Genomic DNA, 24,428 nt, shown 5'->3' on the forward strand with positions numbered 1-24,428 from the left:
GCTCAGGGCAACTCTGTGTGTGTAATTTATTTAATTTGGTTAATAAATAACTTATTTAATAAATGACAGTGCCAGCTTTATGAAATACAGTAATTGCCATATACTGAGGAGTATGATTCAGTGTAAGTCCTTCCCCAATGCACAAAAAACTAGCCTTGCTCTGATGATCTACAGAGAGCTTTAACTTTAGGACTAAACAAATATCATTATATCATTAGAAAGGCAAAAATTTCTCATCTGAATAGTCATTAGAGTGGCTAGTAAAGTGTTAGGGCAGTGGAAGAGAGCTGTTGTCATGTGGCTGCTCTGGTAACTGATTTAACCAGAAGCATTTGAATAGCTTCAAAATTTGGGGTTTCATGTACAGAGCCAGGACTAAAGATGAAGAAAGATGTATTAAATTGGTAATTCTTACCTGTGTTTTATGGATAGGAAGCACAGAGAACTTTAACGCTGCCTTTTTTTTTCCCCTCCAAGAAGGTTTTCAACACACTTCCAACCCTACTGCTCTAGACGTCCAAGAAAATTTTTGCAGTAGACCTCACCTAGTGCAGAATTAAGGACAATTTGAATATTCAGTGTTCGTGAGGGCAAGACAGCCTGCCTCAGAGCCAGGAATGTATTCCAAGCTAGCTCCTCTCCAGGCTGTGTATTTATTGTAAGAGCATCTCTGCTAGTATTGCTGTGAATTGAGCAGCATCTCTTGGGTATGTGAAGATGCCAGGTTCGTCTGTAGGCTCTAAAATGGAGTTTGGAGAGTGCCTGTCTTGTTGGCAGCAGCGGTTGAAGAGGCCAAATCTGTAACGCAGTGAGATAACACAGAAGTGGAATTTGGGGTCCAAGTGGATGCAAAGCGCAGCTTTGGGGGCCCAGAGGACCCTAAGAACACAGAACAAATTAAGCTGGTATAACAAAATAGTGAAGTGGTCGAGGAGAAATAGCTGTGATTGACAACCTTTGGACCTATGCAGAGAAGGTGCTTATTGTCCATGAAATGTTAAATTTTTGAAAGAAAAGTAGCATAGATGAATGGCCCGTCTTTCCTTCTTAATAACTTTAACTTCGATAAATCGTGATTTCAGAAATATGACTAGTCACAGCTTAGCTTTTCCCCTCACTGGTTAATTGGGGTGCTGGGGTTAATCTAAATTAAAACTTAAACTAATAGAGGTCATTGAGGGAAGAGAATCACCTGAGTAAAACAAATGGGTCTGCCAGGCACAACTGTATCTTGGCCATTTCCCAAGAGGAAAGTGGCAGCAAATTGGAGTTGTTTCAGCATTCGGTAGAGGTGAAGGATGGGTGACACCGTTTTAATGTACGGCACCTCCGGAAACATTCCAGATTGCATTCCTTGCTGTACCAACTGCTGCCTCTTGCGCACAGTGAATAGGAGCAGGACCAGCCAACAACATCTGGCAGCACAGCAAGGAATGGGTGCAACTTTTGAAACCCCATAGACTCTAAATATGGTGCTTAGCCCGGTGGAGGCTTTAATCACTTACCACTCTCTGGCAGCGGGCTACGACAGCTTATCCTAGCCTCGTACATCACGCACAGACATCTGCTGAGCTGCGAGGCAGCTACACATTCATTTTCCTTTCTTGCTTGTTTTTTTTTTCCTTCTTTCCTTCCTTCCTTCCTTCCCTCCCTCCCTCCCTCTCTCTCTCCCTCCCTCTCTCCTTCTCTCCCTCCCTCCCTCCCTTCCACCCTTCTCCTCTCCTCCCATCCCCAGTATGCTTCTTGGGAGAGATGATCTGTAAAGATTACTGCTTCATTGTGTGCAAGTAATTGTGGGGATGCCAGCCCCTTGCTAGACACTGTGCAGCACCTGTTCCGCTGACCTGGTTAATGTCTTCTGTTGAGTGGGATTTGGCAGAGATTGGAGCTGAAGCCAATTCAGTGATAAGGCTAAAGAAAATGGCTGTATGTTTTCTGTCACCTCCCAATTAAATTGGTTTCATAAAGTGCTTTCCTTTATTTGTCAGGGTGGTAAGCTGAAGCTGAACATTGCATTCAGAAAGGGTAGAGTGCATTACAATAGAGCGCTGACAACACAGTGAATGTGTTTTCTTTCAGATGGGTCATAACTGCAGCGCTTTTGTGTGCGTGAGCGTGTGTGATTGTGTGTGTGGATGTACATATATAAATAAAACGTAGAAAGGGAACTGGCTCTTCAGGAGTAATCAACAGCAACATCTCTGGCCGTTGGGGCTGAGGTTGTGCGGAAACTCTGACCTCTGTGCATAATACTTACTGCAAAGTGTGCATTTCGATGGGTGCTTTTTTCTTTGTATTTAAATTTAGATCCAGACTTTTTTTTAGTATCACTTCCGTTTTCCTAAATAACACTTTAGAATGATTAGTTTATTTTGATTACTGCTTATGGTTTATTAAAGGTAAACGTTCAGATAAAGAAGGATGCTGGAAACCAACTTCCTGTATATTTCAGTGTGAAATTAAGCAAGTGAAAATGAATAAGATCTGATGAATGTGCACAAGTTAATGATAACAGGATAAGTAGCTATGTCCTTTTGTTATAGATAATAAAACAGAACTCTTTAAAGAGTCTGGTTTTCCTGTGGAAAAACAATTTTCTTTTCCAGGTCTTGTTGTTCAGCAGAATTCACAGTGTGGGGCTGGTGGAATTTTATGATGATTTGTTCTGTCTGTTCATCCTACTTTGCTTTTTCTAATATTCTTCACTTGTTTTATAAGCAGTTATAATATTTATTGTGGTGGCCCACGTTGAATGGTAACATAAAGCTGAGCTGAACAATGCAAGTGAAATACTTCTATTTAGGTTGCACTGGGTGTGAATAGTTAAACTGTTTCAGAAGGATCCTCATTACTGACAGCAGTGAGAGGCTAGACCCCATTTCCTTTCCTTCTAAACTCTGATTCATACATGTTTTTAAGGAAAGAAAAAGGCTTTTTATTTTTAAAAGTCATATTTATGTAGAATTCATTACAGCTGATATTGCTACATTAAGACTTAAAATTCCAGCCTGCTACCAGAGAGCTGCTGGTCTGACATGCTACAGTGGACATTTTATTATTAGGTTGAAATACTCCTCTAGTAAAGGAGAGAGTGGAAATTGGTTTATTTCCAACAGGAATTAGGTTAGTGTTCATATGCTAAGCGTTCCACTGGTAGCAGCCCTTCCCAGAACAAATGTTCATCATTGATGGCAGCAGGTATGCCTAAAGAGAATTAGGAATATACATAATCCCTTTTTTTCTCCGCTCTCCTGCTCTCTCCTCCCCCTGATTTTGGTTATGTTGTATGTCACCGCATTTTATAACAACCCGCAATCATCAGCCTTGTCTGTGATCACCCCAACTTCAGAAGCTCAGCAGAGCCAAAGCGGATGGGGAACATTCAATGGAACACTAAAGTCTTCCAAGAGAGATGGCAGCAGCTTGCCAGGCAGGACTGCCAGTGGGTTGGAGAGGACTGTCATCCCTCAACTACTGCATTGTGTTGAAATGAACTGTTCCTGTCTGGGATTTACTCCCAACATGAGCATGTTTGGATAGAGAGGAAGAGCCTTGCTCCTTTCCTTATCTATACCCAAATTACTTCGGAAGGGAGTTGATCCTGTAGAAAATGTCCCTTGTGGAGTGGCACTGTATGTGCCTGCCCACTCTCGCACACTCTGTGTGAAAGACGTGGTTTTTATGAGTGAGCAAGAAATCTCACTAACTTCCTTTTACCAAGCTTAGTGTTCAGAAGGCCTGCGTTACTCCTGAGTAACCACAAAATGAACTCCCAGGTCTGAATGTCTTGTTAAGATACTTGTAGCTCCATTTGTTTCTCTTCTGGGTTGTACTTCTGTCTAAATCACATTGTATGGCTTTTTAGAAAACTTTATCTCATGGGGCAGATTTCTCCTCGGTCCCAAGCAAGAGTCGGCCTAAAGTGGTTTCCGGGGCAAATGCTTGTGGTTTTCTCTCCCAGGTATTTGATAATGCCATAAACAAGTAATTACTAATCCAGTGAACTATTAAAAGTCGATAATGGTGAAGAATAGAGAGAAGACTGGCTTTCTGACAAGCTGGTTTACCTTAATTAAACTGGTGAGTGATTAATATGGACAGCTGATCTTGTGGCTTTAATTAGATGCATTTAGAGTTTTGTGTGAATAAGAGATGTCTCGAACCATCCCACAGGTTAATGGCAATACAATACTCTTATCACAGGCATGTATCTTTCAAATGGCTGGGTAGATGGTTAATAACACGTTTTAAAGCTTGATTTGAAACTTCTCTTAATGGGTTATTAGAAAATACGCAAGTCAATGCCTGTTTTATACAAAACTGAATTTTAATAAAATGTTTTTTAAAAAGACTGTCCAGTGATTTCATCTTGCAGTTTAGGTTTTTACATTATAAATAGATTGCAGAAAGTTAAATTTTTAGAAGTGTTTCAAGGGGATTTAAAAATAATGTTTGAGCTGTAGTCTGGATTTTCTCTGGTGTTGCTAGAAATCCAAATGGTGTTACACTGCTGCTGTGTGGAAGCTTGAAAGAGGCGAAGAATCAGCTTGCTTCTACATCCAGGCAGAATGCAGTGTATAATTAATGTACGCTGAATGAGTCCTGGACTAGGGGCAACCTTTTCATAATTTCTGCTGTTTTAAATAATTGTATGGTGTAAAAATATGAAAAAGAAAGAGAAATCCATGTGATTGTCCATGTCTCTCCGAAGACTAAAGGCAAAAAAGAATTACATTAGGTTGTATTTCAATTACATTGATAAAATACAGCTTTGTCAACTTTCTGTTTAGGAGTGACTTTGCCTTTTCACCAGGAAAGAGGAAAAGCATTTGGTGTTTGTAGTCTTACTTCTTTACTTGGACTCGACAAGTTGTACTTAAGCTTCTCTCTTTTTGATTCCTACAGTTATTTTGTTAAAAACAACTTTTTTAAACTGTTAGAAGGCGACTTAACAGTAACACATTTTTTCAGTGTGACATGTCATGTTGCGGCTCTGTGAGGCAGGATGAAGGTAATTTGCCTGAGCTTTTGAAAGGATTGCACCTTAGTAGACCTTCACATCACAATAATTGTTTGTTTACTGTCTCTAGTAACAAATACACATTTAACTTGAAAAGTCCACATAAGCAATTTGCAAATAATTTAGAGTTCCTCACTAATAAAGTGAGTATTTTTTTAGCTAAGGAGTGACAGAGTGTTCTAGTAAAGGTAAGCAGCTGCCAGTAAACCTGAAGTCTGGGTTTCTCACGTTTTTCTCATTGTTTCAGAATCCACGGGTAGTCGAATCTTTGTATGTTTCTGTTGCTTTCAGCAAGCGACTAAGACGGCAGAAGCGGTATGAGGTTCTGCTTTTCCATTGTTCTGCACAGTTGTTTTAAAATGAACATTGTCGGCCCCTTGTTTGATATTATTATTGGCGCAGGGAGCCCAATAGGACTGTTCTGACTTCCTCGTGCAGCAGCCAGCACAATGGCCGGGCTGAGACTGCGTCTCACCGCTTCGCATACCTGGCTCTGTGAATTCAAATGCAGCAGCACCACTTCCATGGCAGAGTAGGTGGCTTTGATGCGCTGTAGCAGAAATGACCTATGCCTTTACTGGCTTTTCTGAACATTTTAATAACATCAGAGAAAAAGTGTTTCTTTTGATTATTATTCCTAAGCTTTGTAAATTAAATTGTTTCCTGTGATATACTATAGATCAACTTTTGCGAGGTATTAATTTGAATTGGCCTGTGAGGGCTACGAAAAGCGAGCCTTTTGTCACGAGGCTTATTTCAGCTATACTTAGCTCTTTGTCTCAACTGGAAATTCTTAGGGGTCTGCAAATCAGAAAGGTCAGCAACTGTAGTACTAGAAACACTGATAGATAGTGCATGAAAATGAGACCTAACCTCGAAAGTGAAAATTGACCTCTAAAATGAGAAATGAATCTCTATTACCCTTGAACAACACCCTGATGGCATTTCTAAATCCCTCTAATTTTGTACAATGTACTTTGTGTGCATCTCTCTAACTAGTGTAGAAGGGGAGTCCTTTTAAGGTGAATTCTTTAGAAAGCACAGTGTAAATTTTAACAATGGCTTTGGTGTCCACAAAGGTAGGTGAATACTAACGGCTTTCAAAGCTCTTGCCTTTGGACATATTCTGCCTCGCCTTTTATTAGCAGTTGCAGTTTTAAGCTCTCTTGTGTGCTCAGGACACAGGAGGGAGAGTCAGATCCCATCTGCTCCCAGCCTTCCATGAACACAGCTTGTGGGCCTTGGCAAACCATGCAATCTCTGCGTGTTTTTTCTTGTGGTTGGTAGCCCCTGGTTTTGACTAGGGAGTGTGACTGGGTTGGTTTTAATAGAGAAGCTTTGTTGAGTTCAGAAACACTCATGCGCAGGAGCACTCGTGGCAGAGTTGCACTTTGTTCCAAAGACAAATAGAACTGATGTTAGCAACTTTCTCCTGCTTACTGTTGCCCCTTATCTGCTTTGCACATAGTTTGTCCTCCTGGTTCCAGCTTTTGGTAGGAGCAGCTAGAGTTGGTGGTAGAGTTGCAGACTGATGGACGTGGTTGCACTTCGTTGTGAGTAGGCAGTTGTGTTCATTTATGTGGGAGACTCGCTTAAGTTTTTGATGTTCAGGGAAGATGTGAAGAGGTGAAGGAGGGAACGCAGAAAAGGATATGTTTCAAATCAAAGCCTTTTGATGCTGAAATTGCCTGACTCAAACTCTGTCTTCACACATCAGGGCTTAATGCTGATAGTGATTTACTTACACTTCCTAGTTAATAATTAGCCATTGGGAGACACCATATATCACTCCTAATGGAATATATGGGGTCTGATGAGAGTTTTCTGTTTTGACTAATAAATTTTAACCAGAATCGCCAAGCTTAATGAAATATTACAGCTTTGGAAGTGTTTTAAGTCTTGTGCTGTGAAAACAGTGTTGCTTTATTCAGTAAATGAATTTATCATTCATTCTGTATCCTGAACCCTAGCTGGCTCTGGAGCATGGGCTGAATGCAAGACTCTGAACTAGAAAGCGGAAAAAGTAATCAAATCCTTAAAGACCAAAGGCAGCGAGGCAGGTCTAGACTGACTTTTTCAGTGGTAGCCTCTGGCTACATCCACTTTTATTTTAGTAACCATTGTTAGCATGATTTATAACTTTAGACGTACACTATTTAGATGTAATAAGATGCTTCGCAGCTTTTATTCTATTCTCTAATTTCCCTTTTGTCCCTGCTTTTTTTTACTTCCCCCCAGTCTTTGTCTCCCTCTCCTCTCCCCAAGAGTGTCCCCAGTCCTGCAGTTGACGCTGCATTGAAAGAACATTTCACTGTCGGCCCCAAGGTCAACAAAACCGTCTCTGCCTCAACTAATGGCTGATCGGCTGGTGGCCTAGTTAGTGCAGAGGAGACGACTGTGCGGAGGGTTTAGTCTCCTACTGCTGCACAAAGCTTTTCCCTGCTAATTCTGGTGAGAGGATCCTCTGTACGCAGAGGAGAGGACATGCCCCCCAGCAAATAATGGGATCCCTGCTGTCGCCATGCTAAGTGGCACTCAGTTCAGCCCCTTGCCCTTCACAGCTGTCACGGGAAAGGCTGCCTTGCCAAAAGGAGAGTGATCCTGTCCAACAGGATCCTGCCCACTTCCCAGGTGCAGCATTAGGAACCTGCCCCAAAAATGCATCTCTTTCTAACCAGCGTGGACATAGTTGTAAGACCTTGGCAGCACTCCTTAGTCTACCTGTCTGGATTTGGCGGGCCACCAGGAAGAGCAAGTCCTGCCAAAAATGTCTTGCTGCTTATTTCTCTAAGAGTGTAGGACGTCTCTGCATTATCGTCTTCTTATGCCTTAGCCCCTGCCATTACCACTCAGCAGTTTTTTCTGTGCATCGTGCCAGGGAAGCAAGATAAGAGGAGACAGTAAACATACCTTATTGCTGGTACAGGAAGAAACCACTAAAACCTTGCTGCACCATTTCTCGCTGCTGTTAAAACCCTCCCTCCCACCTTGCTTTTGACAGAATATTGACTAGAAACCAAGATCCCATTTCTGCTTAGCCTTAAGGGCAGCTGTTTACAGAGTAGTGGTGTTACATAGGTTTACTGTGTCGTATGTCTGTGTAACACTGGATTTGGATCTTGTATTTAGCTGCCAGAAGTGACTGTGATGAAGTGGGAGAGATAAACTGATAGATTGTGTGCCAGAAAGATGTTGGGAATCAATCAGATAAACAGGGCAGAGAAGTAGCTTGCTGTTTTCTAGTGATAATAAACCAGTGGCCTCTCTTCCTGGAATTTTTAAATGTAATTGCTGCAGTAATAATCTCCAACAATAAGCAAATAGAAAAAAAGTCACAGCAGGGTTTTAATTACGCTTGAATCGCTCTGTTTTTTAAAAAATATTATGTATGCCTTGAAGGAGGGGAGATACGTGGACAGGTATAAATATTATCTCTGTTGCTTGAGTGTCTGCTCCTTGAAAATAAAAAAGGGTCATAAAATTATACCCATCTAACTTTATGGCAATTTTTCTTTTGTGTGGTGCATGCCTTTTCAGTCCCTTGCTCCAGTAATGTACTTAAGTGATCAGAAACTATGGGGGTCAGCGAGTTTCCCACATAGCCTGTGCTCTGGACAGCTTTTGGTGTCAGCTGCGCTCGTGGGGCAGCGCCGGTGCCTGGGAAGCTGTCTGAGGGTAGGCTGCTCTGAGCACAGTCGTAGCCAAGAGCTAAGCTGTGCTCAGAAATGCTGTCATCTCACTTGAGCGGGTATTTTCTTGCACACACCCCCAGCTGCCGGGGGGGATATAGCGCTGCTTTCTTGTCCTCTTGCCTTGTCTGTGCATGCTGTCTTAAGCCAGGTGAAGACTACAGCCAGGGCCATGGCTGCTCCCCAAGCCCTGCTTTACGTGACTGTATCTTGACTGACCACTGCAGTTCAGCTCTCCTACTTCAGCAAAGTATAGGGTGGAGGAAAAGCGTCATTCATCCTTTCTTCTTTAGTATCTTTATGGAACTGCCTGGACTCTCTGGTTTCCAGGTGCATCTGTTTTGGGTCCTTTCTGAGCTGAGGCGTAACTGAGCGGAGTCAGTGAAATGTTGGCATCTAGAAAGCAGTCTGTGTCACTCACTTTTGGAGGGTTTATTTCTGTTCTTTTTGTTAATAAGTTGGCTAATACCCAAGGCACAGCACGTACAATTTACAGTGAGTGGTGATAAACATATAGCATTGGTGAAATATTCAGAAAGGCTGCTCACAATATTCTTTGGCTGTAGGAAGCAAAAAGGACAAAACCCAACCCTCAGGACATGAAAAGAAATAGAAAAGCCTGCTTGAGCGTTCCTGTTCTAGCTATAAAAATTATTTTGCTGTGCTGTTCCTCAGAGCAAGCGTTACTGCCCAGCAATGCTTGACTTGTGTGTGGTGAAGTGTTTCAGTTTCCCCCTGCCCTCCCCACTCAAAGTGTGGGGTGAGACCTGTGGGGCAGAGGTCTTCCTGCAGATCTGTGTTACATCTCTTGCCCACGGGAGTTGTGTACACAATAGCCTGTGAAGATTCAGGCGTGTTTTATCATTCCAAAAGCCCAAGGAACAGTACCAGCCTCTGAAATACAAGCTGAGTTCTTCATTCTGCCCCTCTGGGTGAGAAACAACCATCTCATGTCAGGCTTACCGGCTCACATCCCCCCAGGCTTGTCACCTATTTGCTCTCTGTGGAATTGTACACTTTGCTCTGGGCTCCTGGGACGAGCAGTTACCGACCGGTTGGCCCATCTGACAGTCCCAGAGGGGCCGCTGCAGTGCCCCCAGGGATTCCAGTCCTTTGCCGTTGCTTAGACTGAGGATCATGTTTGCTTTGCCCATGTGGGGCTCCTTGTGTTTGGACTACAGTGCTGCTAAGTCGTGCCCCTCTGGCTCTGCATAACCTTTTAGATTCTCTTCAGATGAATGATACGATGCTACATATCACCTATATAAACCATGATGTGTTGAAGGGGAGATTATATTACTTCTAGATCTATCTAAAATTAAGTTATATACAGAAGCTTTTGGTAGTGGCCTTTAGTGTTATGCCCCAGTCACATATTCTATGGGGACCTTTTTGGAAGAGGGGGCATGATCTACAGTTACTTACACTTTTAGCATAGGGTTCTGCTTCCTGGCTTGAACCTTTGCAGAGAGATCAGCTTTTTCCCTTGGAGACCTGTTTTGTGCAGAGGAAATGTTAAAAAGCCTTGGTTCTTGGCTTGGGGTTTTCTAGGGAGTTTCAAGAAAAGAGGCATACGGGTTCCATTGGGAACTTGGCAGCTAATTTCTTAAGTCTTCTGAGAAACCTGTGAGACTGTGTGCATTAACATGTCTTTATTGTACTTTTAAATGGGATTGTTGTCTGTCTTCTAGCTCCTTCGAGAACTTATAGAACGTAAAACCACTTCACTGGACCCCAATGACCAGGTAGCAATGGGCAGGTAAGTAGGAAGTTGTCTGTAACATCACTAGCTTCAACCCAGCACTGCATTCCAGTCCAGAAGTACAAAACTACTTGTGAGCTTCCAGTCCAGTTCATTGTAGAGGGCAAAATTTTGAATGACTCTGGAGAAAGCACCTGGGTGTAAGAAATTGCATAACAAATTATTAAAACAGTATGACATTAGTCAGGAAAGTCATCCCTTTGTATCATATTCCTTAGTTATGGATCACACTGTGATTCTGAGTTGCCAGCCTTTGAGCTGTGGCCTGGTTTGTCTGCGATCCCCGGAAGATACTTTCCAGTTGTAAAAGGCTTGTTCTAGGCTTGGGATATTTCCATCACTCGGTGGCTCAGGCAGCACAAAGGGAATCTGTGGTTGGGTGTCTTAACCTGCCTTAGCGAGGGGCAACTAGTGGCAACGGGACTGCCTGCTGCTGAAATTTGGCCTTTTCTCAGAATGAGCTCTGATTTGTCATTGTTTTAGAGGAGCAAACCTTCTGTTGTGAGGTCAGTTAAAGCCGTTCCTCTGTATGCTGTCTGCCTGCTGTAAGAAAAGATACTCTACAATGTCAGGAAATGTTTCCTGCGTGCAGAAGTAAAATATAATTCCATGCAGGGAAGCTCTTATTTCTCTGTTTAATTCTGTAGATAAAAACAAAGAATTTTACAAATACCACTTCATGAACAGGGTATATTTAAATAGCCATGGGCTGTAATTTAGAAAAGCGTAAAAGCAGAGGAAGGCTGAAAATGCTGGAGGAGAGTTCTCCACTGAAAAAGTGCTATGGGGGTATGTGTATGGGGAAGGGGAGAAAATGCATTAGGAAATTTTGTGATGGTGGAATAACTTTTATCCTTGTAAAATATTACCCAAATTTTAGTGCAATGTGTCAAATTTATTTTGTGTATGTCTGGAATATTATGGAAAGCTATTCACTATAATTTAACATGATACAGACAAAATTACATTTAAGTGGTGATTACATTGTACATTTATCTGACTTTACAATAAAATAGATTACAGTAATTAAGATTATATTAAGATTGCAGTAATTGGATTTTGCTAGATTTTTTTCCCTGATGTCAAGTTTTCATTGTATAAATCAGGTAAAATGACACTCATTTTCGTAAAAAAAATATTTATAACTAGTAGAAGTTTTCCCCTGCTGAAAACTTCTTCGACTTGATGAAGTTCTGTTTGAGGAGTTGAGCTCTTCCTTCTACATACAGTCAGGGATCAGACAGCACTTTCTGAAAGTATTGTTTTTGTAGTTTTGTGTAGTAATAGTTGGAGCATTATGGAGGGCTTCTTGCTAGATTTGCCAGGTTTAAGTCAGAGATGGTGGTGAGAAATACTTGCTTATAATTTTCAATATACTTTGCAAAGCTGAGGGAGGAAATAAATTCAGAGCATCTACCTGCATCATGGTAATTCTGTTAATGAAGTTAGCATAACTTGTCTTACCTAAATAATCAGTTTAGGATGTGGCAGACCATCTACTCTGTTATGGGCTTTCTGTATGCAAAACAGAAGTCATTCTAGTAATCAAGGCTGAAACAAAAAAGCAGTAACTGTAAAGACTTTTTTTTACAGATTTTAGCATTTATATTTTATAAAGATTTTATTGTTAATGCTAAAGATTCTTAAAAATATTCAATAATCAAGAAAGAATGAAAAATGGAGCCAAGCTTGTGTCCCTCATGGGTTTCCCTGCAGGTGGAATATTCTCACTGGACAGCGATTGTCTCATCGGGCTCAGCAGGTCTGGTCTGTGTTTCCCGTTGTGGCTGGAGTCAGGAGAAACTCTTGCTGTTTAAATGCCATGTCCGTGGAGTGAAGCAGTACCACGGGCACTTGAAGTTTCATACTTGTTTGCCTGAGGTCCTGGTCTCCTTCACTTGTGTAAATGCAATGGGTAGGAGAGCTGGGAAGGGCCTTAGACTGAACTGTACCTAAAGCTCCTTTTCCTAGTGGCTCTAAAAGTTGTGTTAACTCTCATTTTGCACTCCTCAGGCAATGGCTGGCCATCCAGAAGTTACGAAGCAAAATAAAGAAGAAAGTGGACAGAAAAGCTAGTAAAGGAAGGAGAATCCGGTGGGTGACTGCTTCTGCAAGAAGTTCTGATTTTGCCAAATGAGGTCTGACTGCACTGGGTTGGCTCTGGAGTGCATTGGTAGGCTTATTCATGCCTTTTAGGGCAAGATGTCTTGCTCTGAGGCATCCACTGGGGAATCTTAATGTTCTTTGAGCTTAGAATAAGGGCTTGGTTGGATGCAGCTTGTGAGCATTGCCCAGATCAGCCTTGGCAAGCGTGTTCACTGGTCTCAGAAAACACCGGAGAGAGGTGTTCAAATATGCCTAAGCGACTTGGGGCCGTAATTTCCAGTGAAAGCCAATAAACACCTCTTGTGCAGTATATATTTAACTGACTAAAATGTGGATAACAGTTCTAGGGGAAGATGTGCAGAAATGCCTGTGAGGTAGATGTCGATTTCCCGCTGACTGTCAGTTGGAATTTTGTGTCTAATCTTTCTTTATTTTTGAAAGTCCCATCACAGCTTTCTTTAGCTTCAAAGTATTTCTCATCCTGACTCCTGGATCACTAATTTGGGTTGATCTCTCCCATTGTGTTTCCAGTGGAAGAATCTTCCATGCAGCAGGGTGGAAAGGGAATCAGTCTGGGGAGCGTAGGGTTTTTTTCCCCTTTGCAGAGCAGGTATATTAATATTAGTCTCCCTGAGTTTAGCATGACTGCATGATTTGTAGTGAAGGAGGTGTTTGTGGCAGAGAGGCATGCTGAAAAGCTGCACCGCTTCCTCAAAAATCCGCAACATTAACTATCCTTTTGTGAGTAAACTATAAATCGTGAGTTTAGACGGCATCTGATAGAAAGTCAGTGGAGTCAGTCTGGGTCAGGCCTGGCATAGCAATTTTTAAGATAGATGTCATAAGATAATTTATTAAAAGAGGGAAGAGCTACTTTGTTGGCCTGAAAAGCCTATAATTATTGACTATCAATATTCTTTTCTGTCAGCATCACACATAATTGGATATATTCACGATTCAGTCAAAACTACTGACAACATCACACAACTGAGTCAGACTCGTAAACCTCCAGGAATAATGGGGAAGTCTCTCACTGTGTGCAATCTGTGCGCTTCAGCATTCCTGAGAGATCAGCTATCTCGCCAAGTCAATTGCCTCTTAGATCTTAGGTGCCTTTTTTTTCTTCTTTAAATAAAAGTTGCACTGACCCTGCAGGGAAAATATCAATAAAAGAAAAAAGTGTCATTGTGTTTAGGATTAACATGCAGTTAAGCTCCAGCATCTTTTCAGAATAGTCCAGTAGAGCCCAAATGGGTGTTTTTAAATAGTTGGCTCTTCCTCTGAGAGGCTCAGCGTCACCCCAAGCGGATTGCTTATCCTCTGTTCTTGTTTCTTCTTCTCTAAAGTTGGGCCAGCAGAGTTTATATTTGTTTTCATGAAGGACTTTGAGATCTCGGAAAGCAAACTATCCCATACTAAGTTTCATCTGTCTCCATAATTCTTCCTTTTTAGCAATCCTTTAGCAAACCTTCAATGTTATAGCACATTTGGATGAAATGCGCTAGTTTATGGTAGGGTCTAAGGATCTTCAAGTGCTTTCAAAAGCAGTCGATCTTGTGCTTGACATGAGTACCTGTCCCCTTCATAGACAGGGAAGTTGGGGTACTAAGAGGGGAAGTGAGCTCATCCTAAAACTCCACAGTTGAGCTTAAGAAACCTGGTGTCTAGACCTCTGCAGTCCCTTTCCAGGACAGGCCTGTTCTTGAGGTAGATACGGAGAAGTGATGTGTATGGGCCTGTTTTTCACGTCAGTGATTTCTGGTCCTGTGCTGCATGGGATGTCTTCCTGTGAATGAAGTTAAATATTTTTTATCTGCTAGACTGGGATTTTTAAAGTCCTGATTTAAAAAATATGACAGTAATTAGTTCTGGACAAACAGCTCGTGTCAGAGAATTTATCAGAATTGCTAAGTCCTCCCACCACTGCACATAAACATCCCTGTATAAGCTTTGATCTGTATGAATCCGTCAGTTGTTAATATGTCATAAGTGAGCTGTTTCATAGTCCAGTCTATTGACCTGTTGTTTGTTGCAGTACTAGCCCAGCACAGCAACGTCTGTTCCCTGACTCAATCATTACAGCCTTAGACCAGGGCAGTTGCTTCCATTACAAGTGACAAAGACTTGATTGTGCAGAGAAGCCCTTGTGTAAGGGTGAGCATGTGCTGTGCCTGAAGAGCCATTCTGAAATAGTCTTGTGAGCTAAAAATCCCCTCGAGGGGATGTTCCTGCATAAGCAAACAAAAGGGAGTGCACAGGTGACAAGAGTGGAAAGGTGATTCTGGGCAAATGCTTGTGAATCCTTTTGCCTGCTATTTGTCAAGCTCTAAAAATAGCAGCAGTTTGGATAAAACATTTCAGACTTGGGTAGGCAGCATGGCAGTGTACACTGAAAGCCATTGGTTTGGAATCCCCTGCCCTTAGACACTGGGGTTTAAAGCCACCTTTTCATTCAGACTTTTTCAGTACTCTGTTAAATTTGATATGTCAGCTCCTTGAATATAAGTCATGAAAAGCTACTGCAAGTTCCTGGCCCAGTGTGGAAAGTGGGATGGGGATCCCATATCTGGAAGCACAGCACAGTTTGCAGAAATATTTTGGTGGATCAGAAGCTGAGACACTGTATCACCTTGGACACGCCCCATCTCTTCTTTGCCCATCTCTTCTTTTTCCTGTCTCCTTTGCCTGTTTCACATGCTCCATTTGTAAGTTATTCAATGTAAGACTTTCCAACTACGGATATGGCTAGCAGAGTGGGATTTTGATACCCTTTAGGGCCCTAGATACCACAGAGCAAGGAAAAAGTGGTAGCAGATGGATGCTTAAGGTCTGATGCTCTGACGCTTCTGCTGCCTGCAGTGGGCTCTTGGAGCACAAATTCCAGAAGGTGATTAAGACACCAGCTGAACAGGAGGCTGAAAACGAGTTATTTCTCTGTCTCTGACTTTTCAGGGTTGTCTGTCTGGGAGTCTGATTAGGTGCTCGCACACAATTAATGGATACTGTATGTCCTCTTTCTGGCTGTGATAAAAAAGGATTTGCTTGCTATTCAGTTCATTGTATCATCTGATTATTCTTGTGTCCATGTTATAAGAAAAGAGGAGGAGGGAGAGGAGGGGGAATTGCCAGCTACAACTAGTGACTCATTAGGTATCAGCCACCAGGAGAGCCGGTGCTTTGCATTTCAGGGACTGGTATGTTTCTATTCAAGCAACAACATTTCCTTTTCATTAATAGTTACTAATGTGCTGCCTGCTTATTTCCTGCACTATTCAGGTATCATGTCCATAGCAAGCTGGTGAGCTTCATGGCACCTATTGACCACTGTACAATGAATGATGATGCCAGGTGAGTAATAGATTAATTATGTTTCTCAAATGGCTTCATGACAGCATGATATTGACCTGTTCTTCAGTCTGTCACCCCCTCCATTTCTTCTTATCAGTTAACCATTTGTCACTGGAATCAGAGTCTGGGTGTCTTGGTCACATCTGTCCAGGCAGTCTGGCTGAGCTCTCACTTTGTAATTACTGTGGCACCAAACGAGAGATTTTCATAAATCTCAGTACCTACATTTTGATTCCTGCTTTAAAATTCCTCTGATTTCGAAATCTTCTAGTCTTACAGAATTATTTTGGAAATAGACAGCTAAGTTATCTGGTGTCTTCAGGTTCAGTCAAAACTTACAGAGAACTTGTCTCTTAACAGAAATGGCAACTGTTTTAAATTCTGTTTAGTATGCATTTTCTTAAATCCGTTAATAACTGTAACAGGTCCGTCAAGATTCACTCAAGGCCTAAATGTTGCTTGTGTTTATGTCTATTTAAAGAGTGAAGAATTTTATTGGAAGTCTATAATGTTTTAATGTGCTAATTAGTAAAGCAAATATCAGTGAAATTTTCTGCATAGTTACTAGATAGTTTTTCTACATATACACCCATATTTCTTAAGTGTTACATTTTTAAACTAAATCTTGAAATGCTGAGCTTTTTGTGGGAAGGAGGTGGAATAATTTCTCCGGTGAATGGATGTAGGAGGCTTGAGAAACATCTTTCCCCCGGGTTGTGGAACATGTTTGTGCTTTGTGTGAGAGAGATGTCATTTGTCTGTTTGTGAAATGGAAACCAAATACCTGCTGTTCTTAGGCTGTTTGCCTTTTGGGGTATTGCACAGACTTCTGGATGAGAGCTTGCCAGTAAGCTGGCACTAAGATGTTTTGTGTCCATAATAACACCTGTGCTGTTTCATCCATGCATCTTTCTCATAGTTTCTTTACTCTTTCTTTTTTTCTTTTTTTTTTCAAGTGAGAAATCTGTTCTGATTTCTGATTATTGTTTAGATCCTTTTGGCACAAAAATAAATGCGTTGGATGTGTAGGGTGAAAGCTGTGCGTCCAGCCATGTAAGATGGTCAGTTCTTCCACCCTCTTACCTGGATCATAGAAGAGAGGGACACAGGTGGCTTTGGCACAGTGAGATTAGACAGACACACCTTTGCCTATTTAGCAAATAATAAAGTGCATTTTTGTTACTGCTGTGAGCTAGCAGCTCTCTGCGCTTCCCAGCTGGCAAGGCCCTCCTCGCTTGTATGGAATTGGGTTCTTTGCTGTTTTGGGTAGCACCACATAAAACATGGGACAGGACAGACACACGTTCCTAGCAGCATTGTAGCATCTTGTAGAAATTGTTCTGGGATGTGCTGCTCATTCCCCACATCTTTTTGTCTGAGCGTAATTAGCAGGTGGCATATGTGTGTTTAGGAAGAACCAGTTCATACCATATGCATTAATAATACCCATGACTCTAGTATTTGTCTTAGTATTATGTCTAGGTGACTGGTTATTACTTATGCTTTGAGAATTTTGAATGAGGTAAGGGTGCCTGTCATTTTTTGTGTATAATAGGTATTGCAGTGCCGTACAGGTTAGGCAGGCGTACAGACCCCTGCTCTGTCCCCAGAATGAAGGCAAGCTTAGCTTGCATGGGTGTCGTGGTTTGGCCGGCAGCTCAGCCCCACACAGCCGCTCGCTCACTCCCCCACCGGTAGATGGGGGAGAGAATCAGAAGGGTAACGCTCGTGGGTTGGGATAAGAACAGTTTAATAATTAAAATTAAAAGAAACAACAGTAGAAATGCAATGTAAAGGAGAACAACGAGAGGCGCAAGGCCCTGGGGGAGGGGGGAAGGGAGGGGAGAGGGGGAACGAACCGCCGAAACAAACCGCACGCGCTGCAGCCGCTCGCCGCCCGCCGACCCGACGCCGCGCCGCCCCCGCGCTGCCACTGCCCCCCCTCAATATATTGGTCATGGTGTGACATGGTATGGAATGAACCTGCCATTGGCCAGTCGGGGTCAGCCGCCCCCACCATGGCCCTGCCCCTCCCAGCCCCCCCCCCACCCGCCACGCCACGCGGCAGAGCGCGGGAAGCTGGAAAGGTAGCCGACCCCCACAGTGAGGAGAATTAACCCCTTCTCAGCCAAAACCAGCGCAATGGGGTGTGCGTGAGGGAGAGGACGGTGAAAAAAATAGTGAGACTGATCCTAATAATCTAGGAGTTATACTACATTTGCTGTCCCTAGAGGTGACGTTGCCTCCTCCTTCGCAGTCCACCCCGCTCACTTACATTCCAAAAGTTGTGTAGAAGATGTATTCTGTAAGCCAAAATCCGCCAGCGAGCCAATGCAAACATGAAGTGCATCAGAACAGCTGGGACAGCGGAGTCGTTCTGCACAACAGCCTCCTTGGGCCTCAGCTACACTTCATCTGGCTGCCATCTTCATAACCCTTATTCCCCTCGCTTCTCAGGAGACACCTTGAGTCCACCACAAACAGCGCGGGGTCTGGCTGACCCTCAGAAGCTATTACAGCTAATAGGATGCTATCTACGTTATGCTGTGTCGACATAGTTATCATTGTGGTAGGGACAGAGTGTTTGACATTTGGTTTACTGAAAATGTCTCCTGGGGGTTTTCTTCACATTGAGCGGGTTATTACATCGCTTGCATGTTTTACTGATTCTTTGGTGGCAGCAGTGTGGCAGCAGCTGCTGCTGCTTATTGTCTGACTGCGGGAACTTATTTCTTACATTAAGTTTATTAGTCACTTTGGAGGCCCGCCATATTTTCTGTTAATGGTATTTTAGTCACTTATCTCCTGATGTTGGTTTAGCCATCTAGAGTGAGACTGTCGGTTGATGTGTTCACACACCAGCAAGTGTGCCTGAGGGTCGTATCATGTGGGCAGCTATATCCCATTCTGCCAAGATCAGGCTTTCAAGCAAACCCTGGACATGGATGGAGCAGTGCCGGAATCAGGCTGGGCAGGTTCTGTTCCTAGTTCTGCCGGTGGCTTCATGGATGACCTTGAGCAGGTCGCTCTGTGTTTCTGTGACTCTGTGATTCCCTTCTGAGCAGCGGAGGTCTGCTGTTGAGAAGTGCCTGTGAAAACAGAGGTTTAGTAGTATAATTTCATTTTTTAGTGAAAGCTTTTGTTTCAGGCAAGAGACAGACGCACAAATAGAAGCCTAAGCTTTCCTCACTGTTTGCCAAAATACCTGCTCGTTACCTGTAACACAAAGAATATGCCTTACATTTGTCTGCTGCAGGCATTGCACCCTTCCTTAAGCAGTTTCTCTGCAACTTCTTCCCCACGGGATGTGCTTTGGCATTATTTAGTCCTAATGTTGAGCTTAAATTTCCTTCTGCTGTAATTTAGGCTTGTTATTTCTTGTCGTGTTCAATGTGGGCTTTAGGAACAGACTCTTGCTTCGTATTTGCAGCAGCCGTTCCACATTTGGGTGGGCATTCTTGCTTTGCACACTGAAAACCTGGGCGTTGCTTACCTTAGCTGCCTTCCTTTCCTCCCTAGTTTACACCATTTGTGTTTGCATCCAGACATAAAACATATTTAGAACACTGGAGTGGCCAGTGTCTGAAAATTAGGCCTCTCTAGGTGTTTTGGTTCAGCTCTCCCAAAATGAAGATGTCGGTTGCTGTCAGTCATTTTTTTGAAGATCATAGCCACTCTCTAGGGCTCACTTCACATCCCTGTTTAAAATGCCCCTGCACTTGCCGTGGGCCATAATACCTCTCTAGCAGCACACAGCTGTACTGGACAAGGCGAGAAGAATTCAACATCTGCTTTAAACTGCAGGTGAATTAAAAAGAAAGGACCAGGCCTGTATGCATGAGAGGGAAGCAGTAATGATAACAGCTTTCCTTTGTGACAGAAGGAGGTAATTTTATTGTTTACAAGTGTGAATTACTAGATTGAAAATGCAAGTATACCCTTCGCAGTGATGTGATCATGCTCTAAGCCATTTTTTTCGTCTGGTCAGGCACTTAAAAGGCATGACCCCAAAACAAATACACATCTGAACAACGGGGCACTCTGTTGTGGTGTGAGAAATTTTATAGTGTCAGTGAGCTGTATACAAAAAAGGGTTGTAGAAACAGCTGGCAGAACATTCCTCTTAAGTTCTACCAGGGGCTACAGTGGCAGGTAGATACATGGAAAATGTCAGTAGTAAATGTGTATGTGCAGATGTGGATGGGCAGAAGCTTGTGGAGATGGCATAGAGTCCAGGGGGTGCCAGTGGTGATTCCTTGGCTGTGCCAAGTCCTTGCTCACTGTGATGAGCTGCACAAGCCCTTTGTCACTGGGGCGAAAGCAGAGGGGAGTTGCCTGTGACCGTTTCCTTGCTTTGCTTGCCGTAAGTGCTTTTGAAAGCACGAGTCTGTGTAGCACTTTGCTGTTTTCTGTATATTTAAATAGCTAATGCAGACTAGGAATACATTTGGGGCCTGATTCTCCTGTACATTTAAGCCATTTTAAGGCACTACTCTGGCTGTGCAGAGAGAGACCTTAAAATCGTGCAGTGAACTGCTAGCACAAACCTGAAGGTCCCTGCATGGTGTTGTCATGTGGGACACCCAGGACTTGTGGGAATCTGGCACGTCAGGTTTATCACTTGCCACTGGCACTGGCTGGGGAAACAAAGAGCAGATGTGTGTGATGAGAAGCAGCCTGATCCCTGCATGGAGAAGGGGATGAACAGTCACTCCAGAATTGTTTTACAGCCTGAATTTGGGAAAAGAATCGTACAAGTATACTGCCTTTGTCAACATCACTGCCACTTTCTTTCTTATTCTTGCTGCTGGTTGGAATAATAGCATTCATGCAGGCAATTAATCTTCCACTTGCCAGATTTTCATGCACCCTACGCATGGGCATGGCTGTTTAACCTTGTGCTCACATATATTATGTTGTAATGTGTGGACACTTGTGGCCTCAAGCCCTCCTCTGTTTTAACCCCTCTTTGGTAGTATTTTAAAACATACACTGGAAGGTGATTTTTATGGTTATCTTGGGGTATATGTTTATAGACTTAAATACATTTGTTGTACTCTTGGGCCAAGGTTTTTCTAATCGGTCCAAGGTCATTGCTATGTAAATGGGCCTGCCCTAAGACAAGGAACCTGAGGGTGAAAGCTTGAATGTAAGCATTCTGTGGTGGTTGTCCAGAGGAGAGGGTAGCTGTCCTGGGCAGGAATTACCCAGGTTTAGAACAGGGTTGATCTCTCTCTGGTTGTGATTATACCTGGGTTTGATAGTGGTGTCATGTGGGTGTTGCTTCTTGGACTTCCCTGGAGATACGTGTTTCCCATCTTCATGATGTAGGGTACTTCCCTGATCCCATTGCTCCAGTATCTAGCATAGTGTAACCTTTGATATAATCATTCTTCAGTACCACCATGTGCAACAGAGTTGGGAAGATGCCAGTGTTCTCTGGTTTACACTTTGGGAAATGAGATACAGGGAAATGATAGCCCGTATCTCCAAAGGCATTTGGGTCCAGAAATCCATGAGTCAGGAGCCTCAGAGACTTGTCAAAGGTGACGCAGCAGGTCTGGGCTAGAGCTGTAGTTGAACCCAGATCTTCTGTGCAGTCACCTTCAGCTGGGCTAGCTCTGAACAGCGTCGTGTTTTCAGGAGATCAGACATCTGTGCACTTGCAGAAAGGTCTTGTGCTAGGTGGGTGTATTTCTTTATGGGCAGACTGAGGCTAGAGGTTCCCACTGAAGGCCTGCAGGTCCATAGACAATGAGCACATTTTCAGTACATGCAGAGTTGACATATCTGCAGGAGTGGATCCTATAAACAGCCTAGTTGTGGCAAGGTCAGGTAGAGTCTGTGTTCCTGGGAAGAAGATCTGTGTGTGGATTTTGGTTTTGTTATATCTTTCTGTCAGCTTTGATATATAGGTCTTCAGATCTCTGCACTGTACGTGTGTGTGGAACAGAGACTAAACACAGACACTTTAAAAAAAGGTATAATATCAAATTACTGCTAAGTTTGATGAACGTCATTATTTTACCTCTGGAGGACAGTAACTTGCAGGAGGGATGTTCTGTAAGGACACAGATGTTTGGTCCAAACACCTTTATCTCCCAAGGCGACTCAGGTTATTCTGACAGGTAAAACAAGATTGTGCAAATATGCAACAGTGATCTAATCAGCTGGAACAACAGCAATATTTTAACTGGCGCTACCTTTTAACAGCATCATTAAGGGCTCTCATTACTCTTTTATTAGAGGCTCACTCTATTTCTTATCAGATTACAGAATGAACATAACTCATGGCACTGATTTGATCTCTTGTTAAAGAGGATTACAGCTTTGCATTAACTTGGATTGACACGGTTTATAATTTGCTGTTGATACACATGCTGGCTGTGTCACATGTTTGACCCCCTCCCCACAGCACCGCTGAGGAAAAGGACACCCATACATCATCATTAAAGATGGCACCCAGTGCAGAAATGGGAGGCAAAAGGAGGCTTTTCTGCAGTAAAGTCAGGCAGGACAAAAGAGACGTGTTCTCAAGTGCAAGCTGAAATTCTAAACGGGAATTTCTAACTGGGTGAACGTGGGGGAGAATATATTGGCTTTTAGATAGGTTGCTTTTTACCTTGGCAAATGGTTCTTCATTACAGAGGAGGACTTTGCATCCGTTATGAGCCAAATTAGGGGGAGGAAGGTGGCTGTAATGGGACTGTGTCAAACCATGCAGTTCCATCCACAACATGAGGCACGGAAACCTTTCTGGGGGCTGGGAAGATTTCCCCTGCTCTTCTCAGACCTCTCAACGTTGTGATTGTCACCAGTTAGTGAACTGCTCCCTGCCTTCTGGAAGTGTTGGCCATATGCCACCAGCTGATGGTGTTAGTTTAGCCAGATAACCAGTTTGCCTGTGGTGGGAGTTACCTTACTGTCATGTCCCTGGTGTGTAGGAATGCCAGGCAACTGGGGCTTCAAGCTAGGGATGCATGTCCGTGTTGCGGCTCCCGTCGTCCAGCCCCTGAGTCAGCACTGCCCATGCAGTAGGGCTGATCACAGTGTATTTCCCCTGCTTTTTTTTTTTTTTTTTTGGGTATGTGGTCAAGTGCTGACCAGGTATTTCCAGTGCACCATACTTAGCATAGATAAGTATCTATATAGATATAAGTATCTATACAGATACCTCTATGTATATACATACATATATAAACAGTCTCTCCACACCTGTGGTGGTACGTTTTGTGTCTGACTTTGGAAGGGCAGACTTGCAAGGCTGCAGAATTAGGCTCAGGGCAGGAATCACTGCCTGAAATCCCATGGCCAAGTGCAAGAAATAAAGCCCATGACTCCAGCAGTCCCATTGGCCTCAGGTCATGCTTGATAGAAGAGCACCCAGCCTGCTCTTGTTCTTGCATGAGCAGACCAGTGCCTGCTTGGAAGCTGAATTAAGATGCAGATTATCTAGTTGCCAGTAAGGTTTGGATTAGAAGCATTTCCCTTGGATTCAGCAAGGACGTTGTGTATTTTCCCAATCAACATTCTCACTCTTGCAGTGCTTTAGAATCATAGAATAACTTAGGTTGGAAAAGACCTTTGAGATCATCGAGTCCAACCATTAACCCAACACTGCCAAGTCCACCACTAAACCATGTCCCCAGGCACCACATCTACACGTCTTTTAAATACCTCCAGGGATGGTGACTCAACCACTTCCCTGGGCAGCCTGTTCCAGAGCTTGACAAGCCTTTTGGTGAAGAAATGTTTCCTAACATCAAACCTAAACCTCCCCTGGTGCAACTTGAGGCTATTTCCTCTTGTCCTATCGCTTCTTACTTGGGAGAAGAGACCAAGCACCTCACTACAGCCTCCTTTCAGGCAGTTGTAGAGAGTGAAAAGGTCTCCTCTTAGCCTCCCCTTCTCCAGGCTAAACCCCCCCAGCTCCCCCAGCCGCCCCCCAGCACACTTGTTCTCCAGACCCTTCCCCAGCCCCGCTGCCCTTCTCTGGACACGCTCCAGCCCCTCAAGGCCCTTCTTGTCCCAAGGGGCCCAACCCTGAGCCCAGCATTCGAGGTGGGGCCTCCCCAGCGCCGAGCACAGGGGCCCCATCCCTGCCCTGCTCCTGCTGGCCACACCAGTGCTGGCACAAGCCCGGGGGCTGGTGGTTTCCTTCACCTAGGCAGGAGTTCTACAGAGAACAAGGGAGACTTAAAGGGGAGTAAGTATTTGGCTCGATGAAGTTGCGTTGTTTTCCAATTTTGTATTTCGATAGCGTATCGGACTGCGGTTACACTGAAGTGCATCTGACACGAGCAAAAACAACACAGTGTTTTTTCCAATATGCTTTTTCATTGCACATGGTAAACATCCAACACTAAAACAAGACAAGTGTCACTGTGTGTCTTGCTGCAAGCAGAGTGGAGTATGTAGTAGGAGATCCTGGTATTAAAAGATTAATTTACTTGTATGACATAAGAGTTTAATATAAAAAAAAATTTTAAAAAAAAGTTGGTGA

General features: G+C 43.3%; 1 protein-coding gene across 1 annotated transcript in view; it reads left to right on the plus strand.

The window, feature by feature from the left end:
- The window catches only part of AATF (apoptosis antagonizing transcription factor), a 58,222-nt gene that overhangs the window by 24,142 nt on the left and 9,652 nt on the right, over positions 1 to 24,428 (plus strand). The window contains exons 9-11 of the mRNA XM_075113152.1: positions 10,401 to 10,468; positions 12,485 to 12,565; positions 15,854 to 15,925. Coding sequence (XP_074969253.1) covers positions 10,401 to 10,468; positions 12,485 to 12,565; positions 15,854 to 15,925 — 221 coding nt within the window. The remainder of the gene's footprint in view (positions 1 to 10,400; positions 10,469 to 12,484; positions 12,566 to 15,853; positions 15,926 to 24,428) is intronic.

The sequence above is a fragment of the Phalacrocorax aristotelis genome, chromosome 18 (assembly GCF_949628215.1).
Source record: "Phalacrocorax aristotelis chromosome 18, bGulAri2.1, whole genome shotgun sequence".
NCBI lineage: Eukaryota > Metazoa > Chordata > Aves > Suliformes > Phalacrocoracidae > Phalacrocorax > Phalacrocorax aristotelis.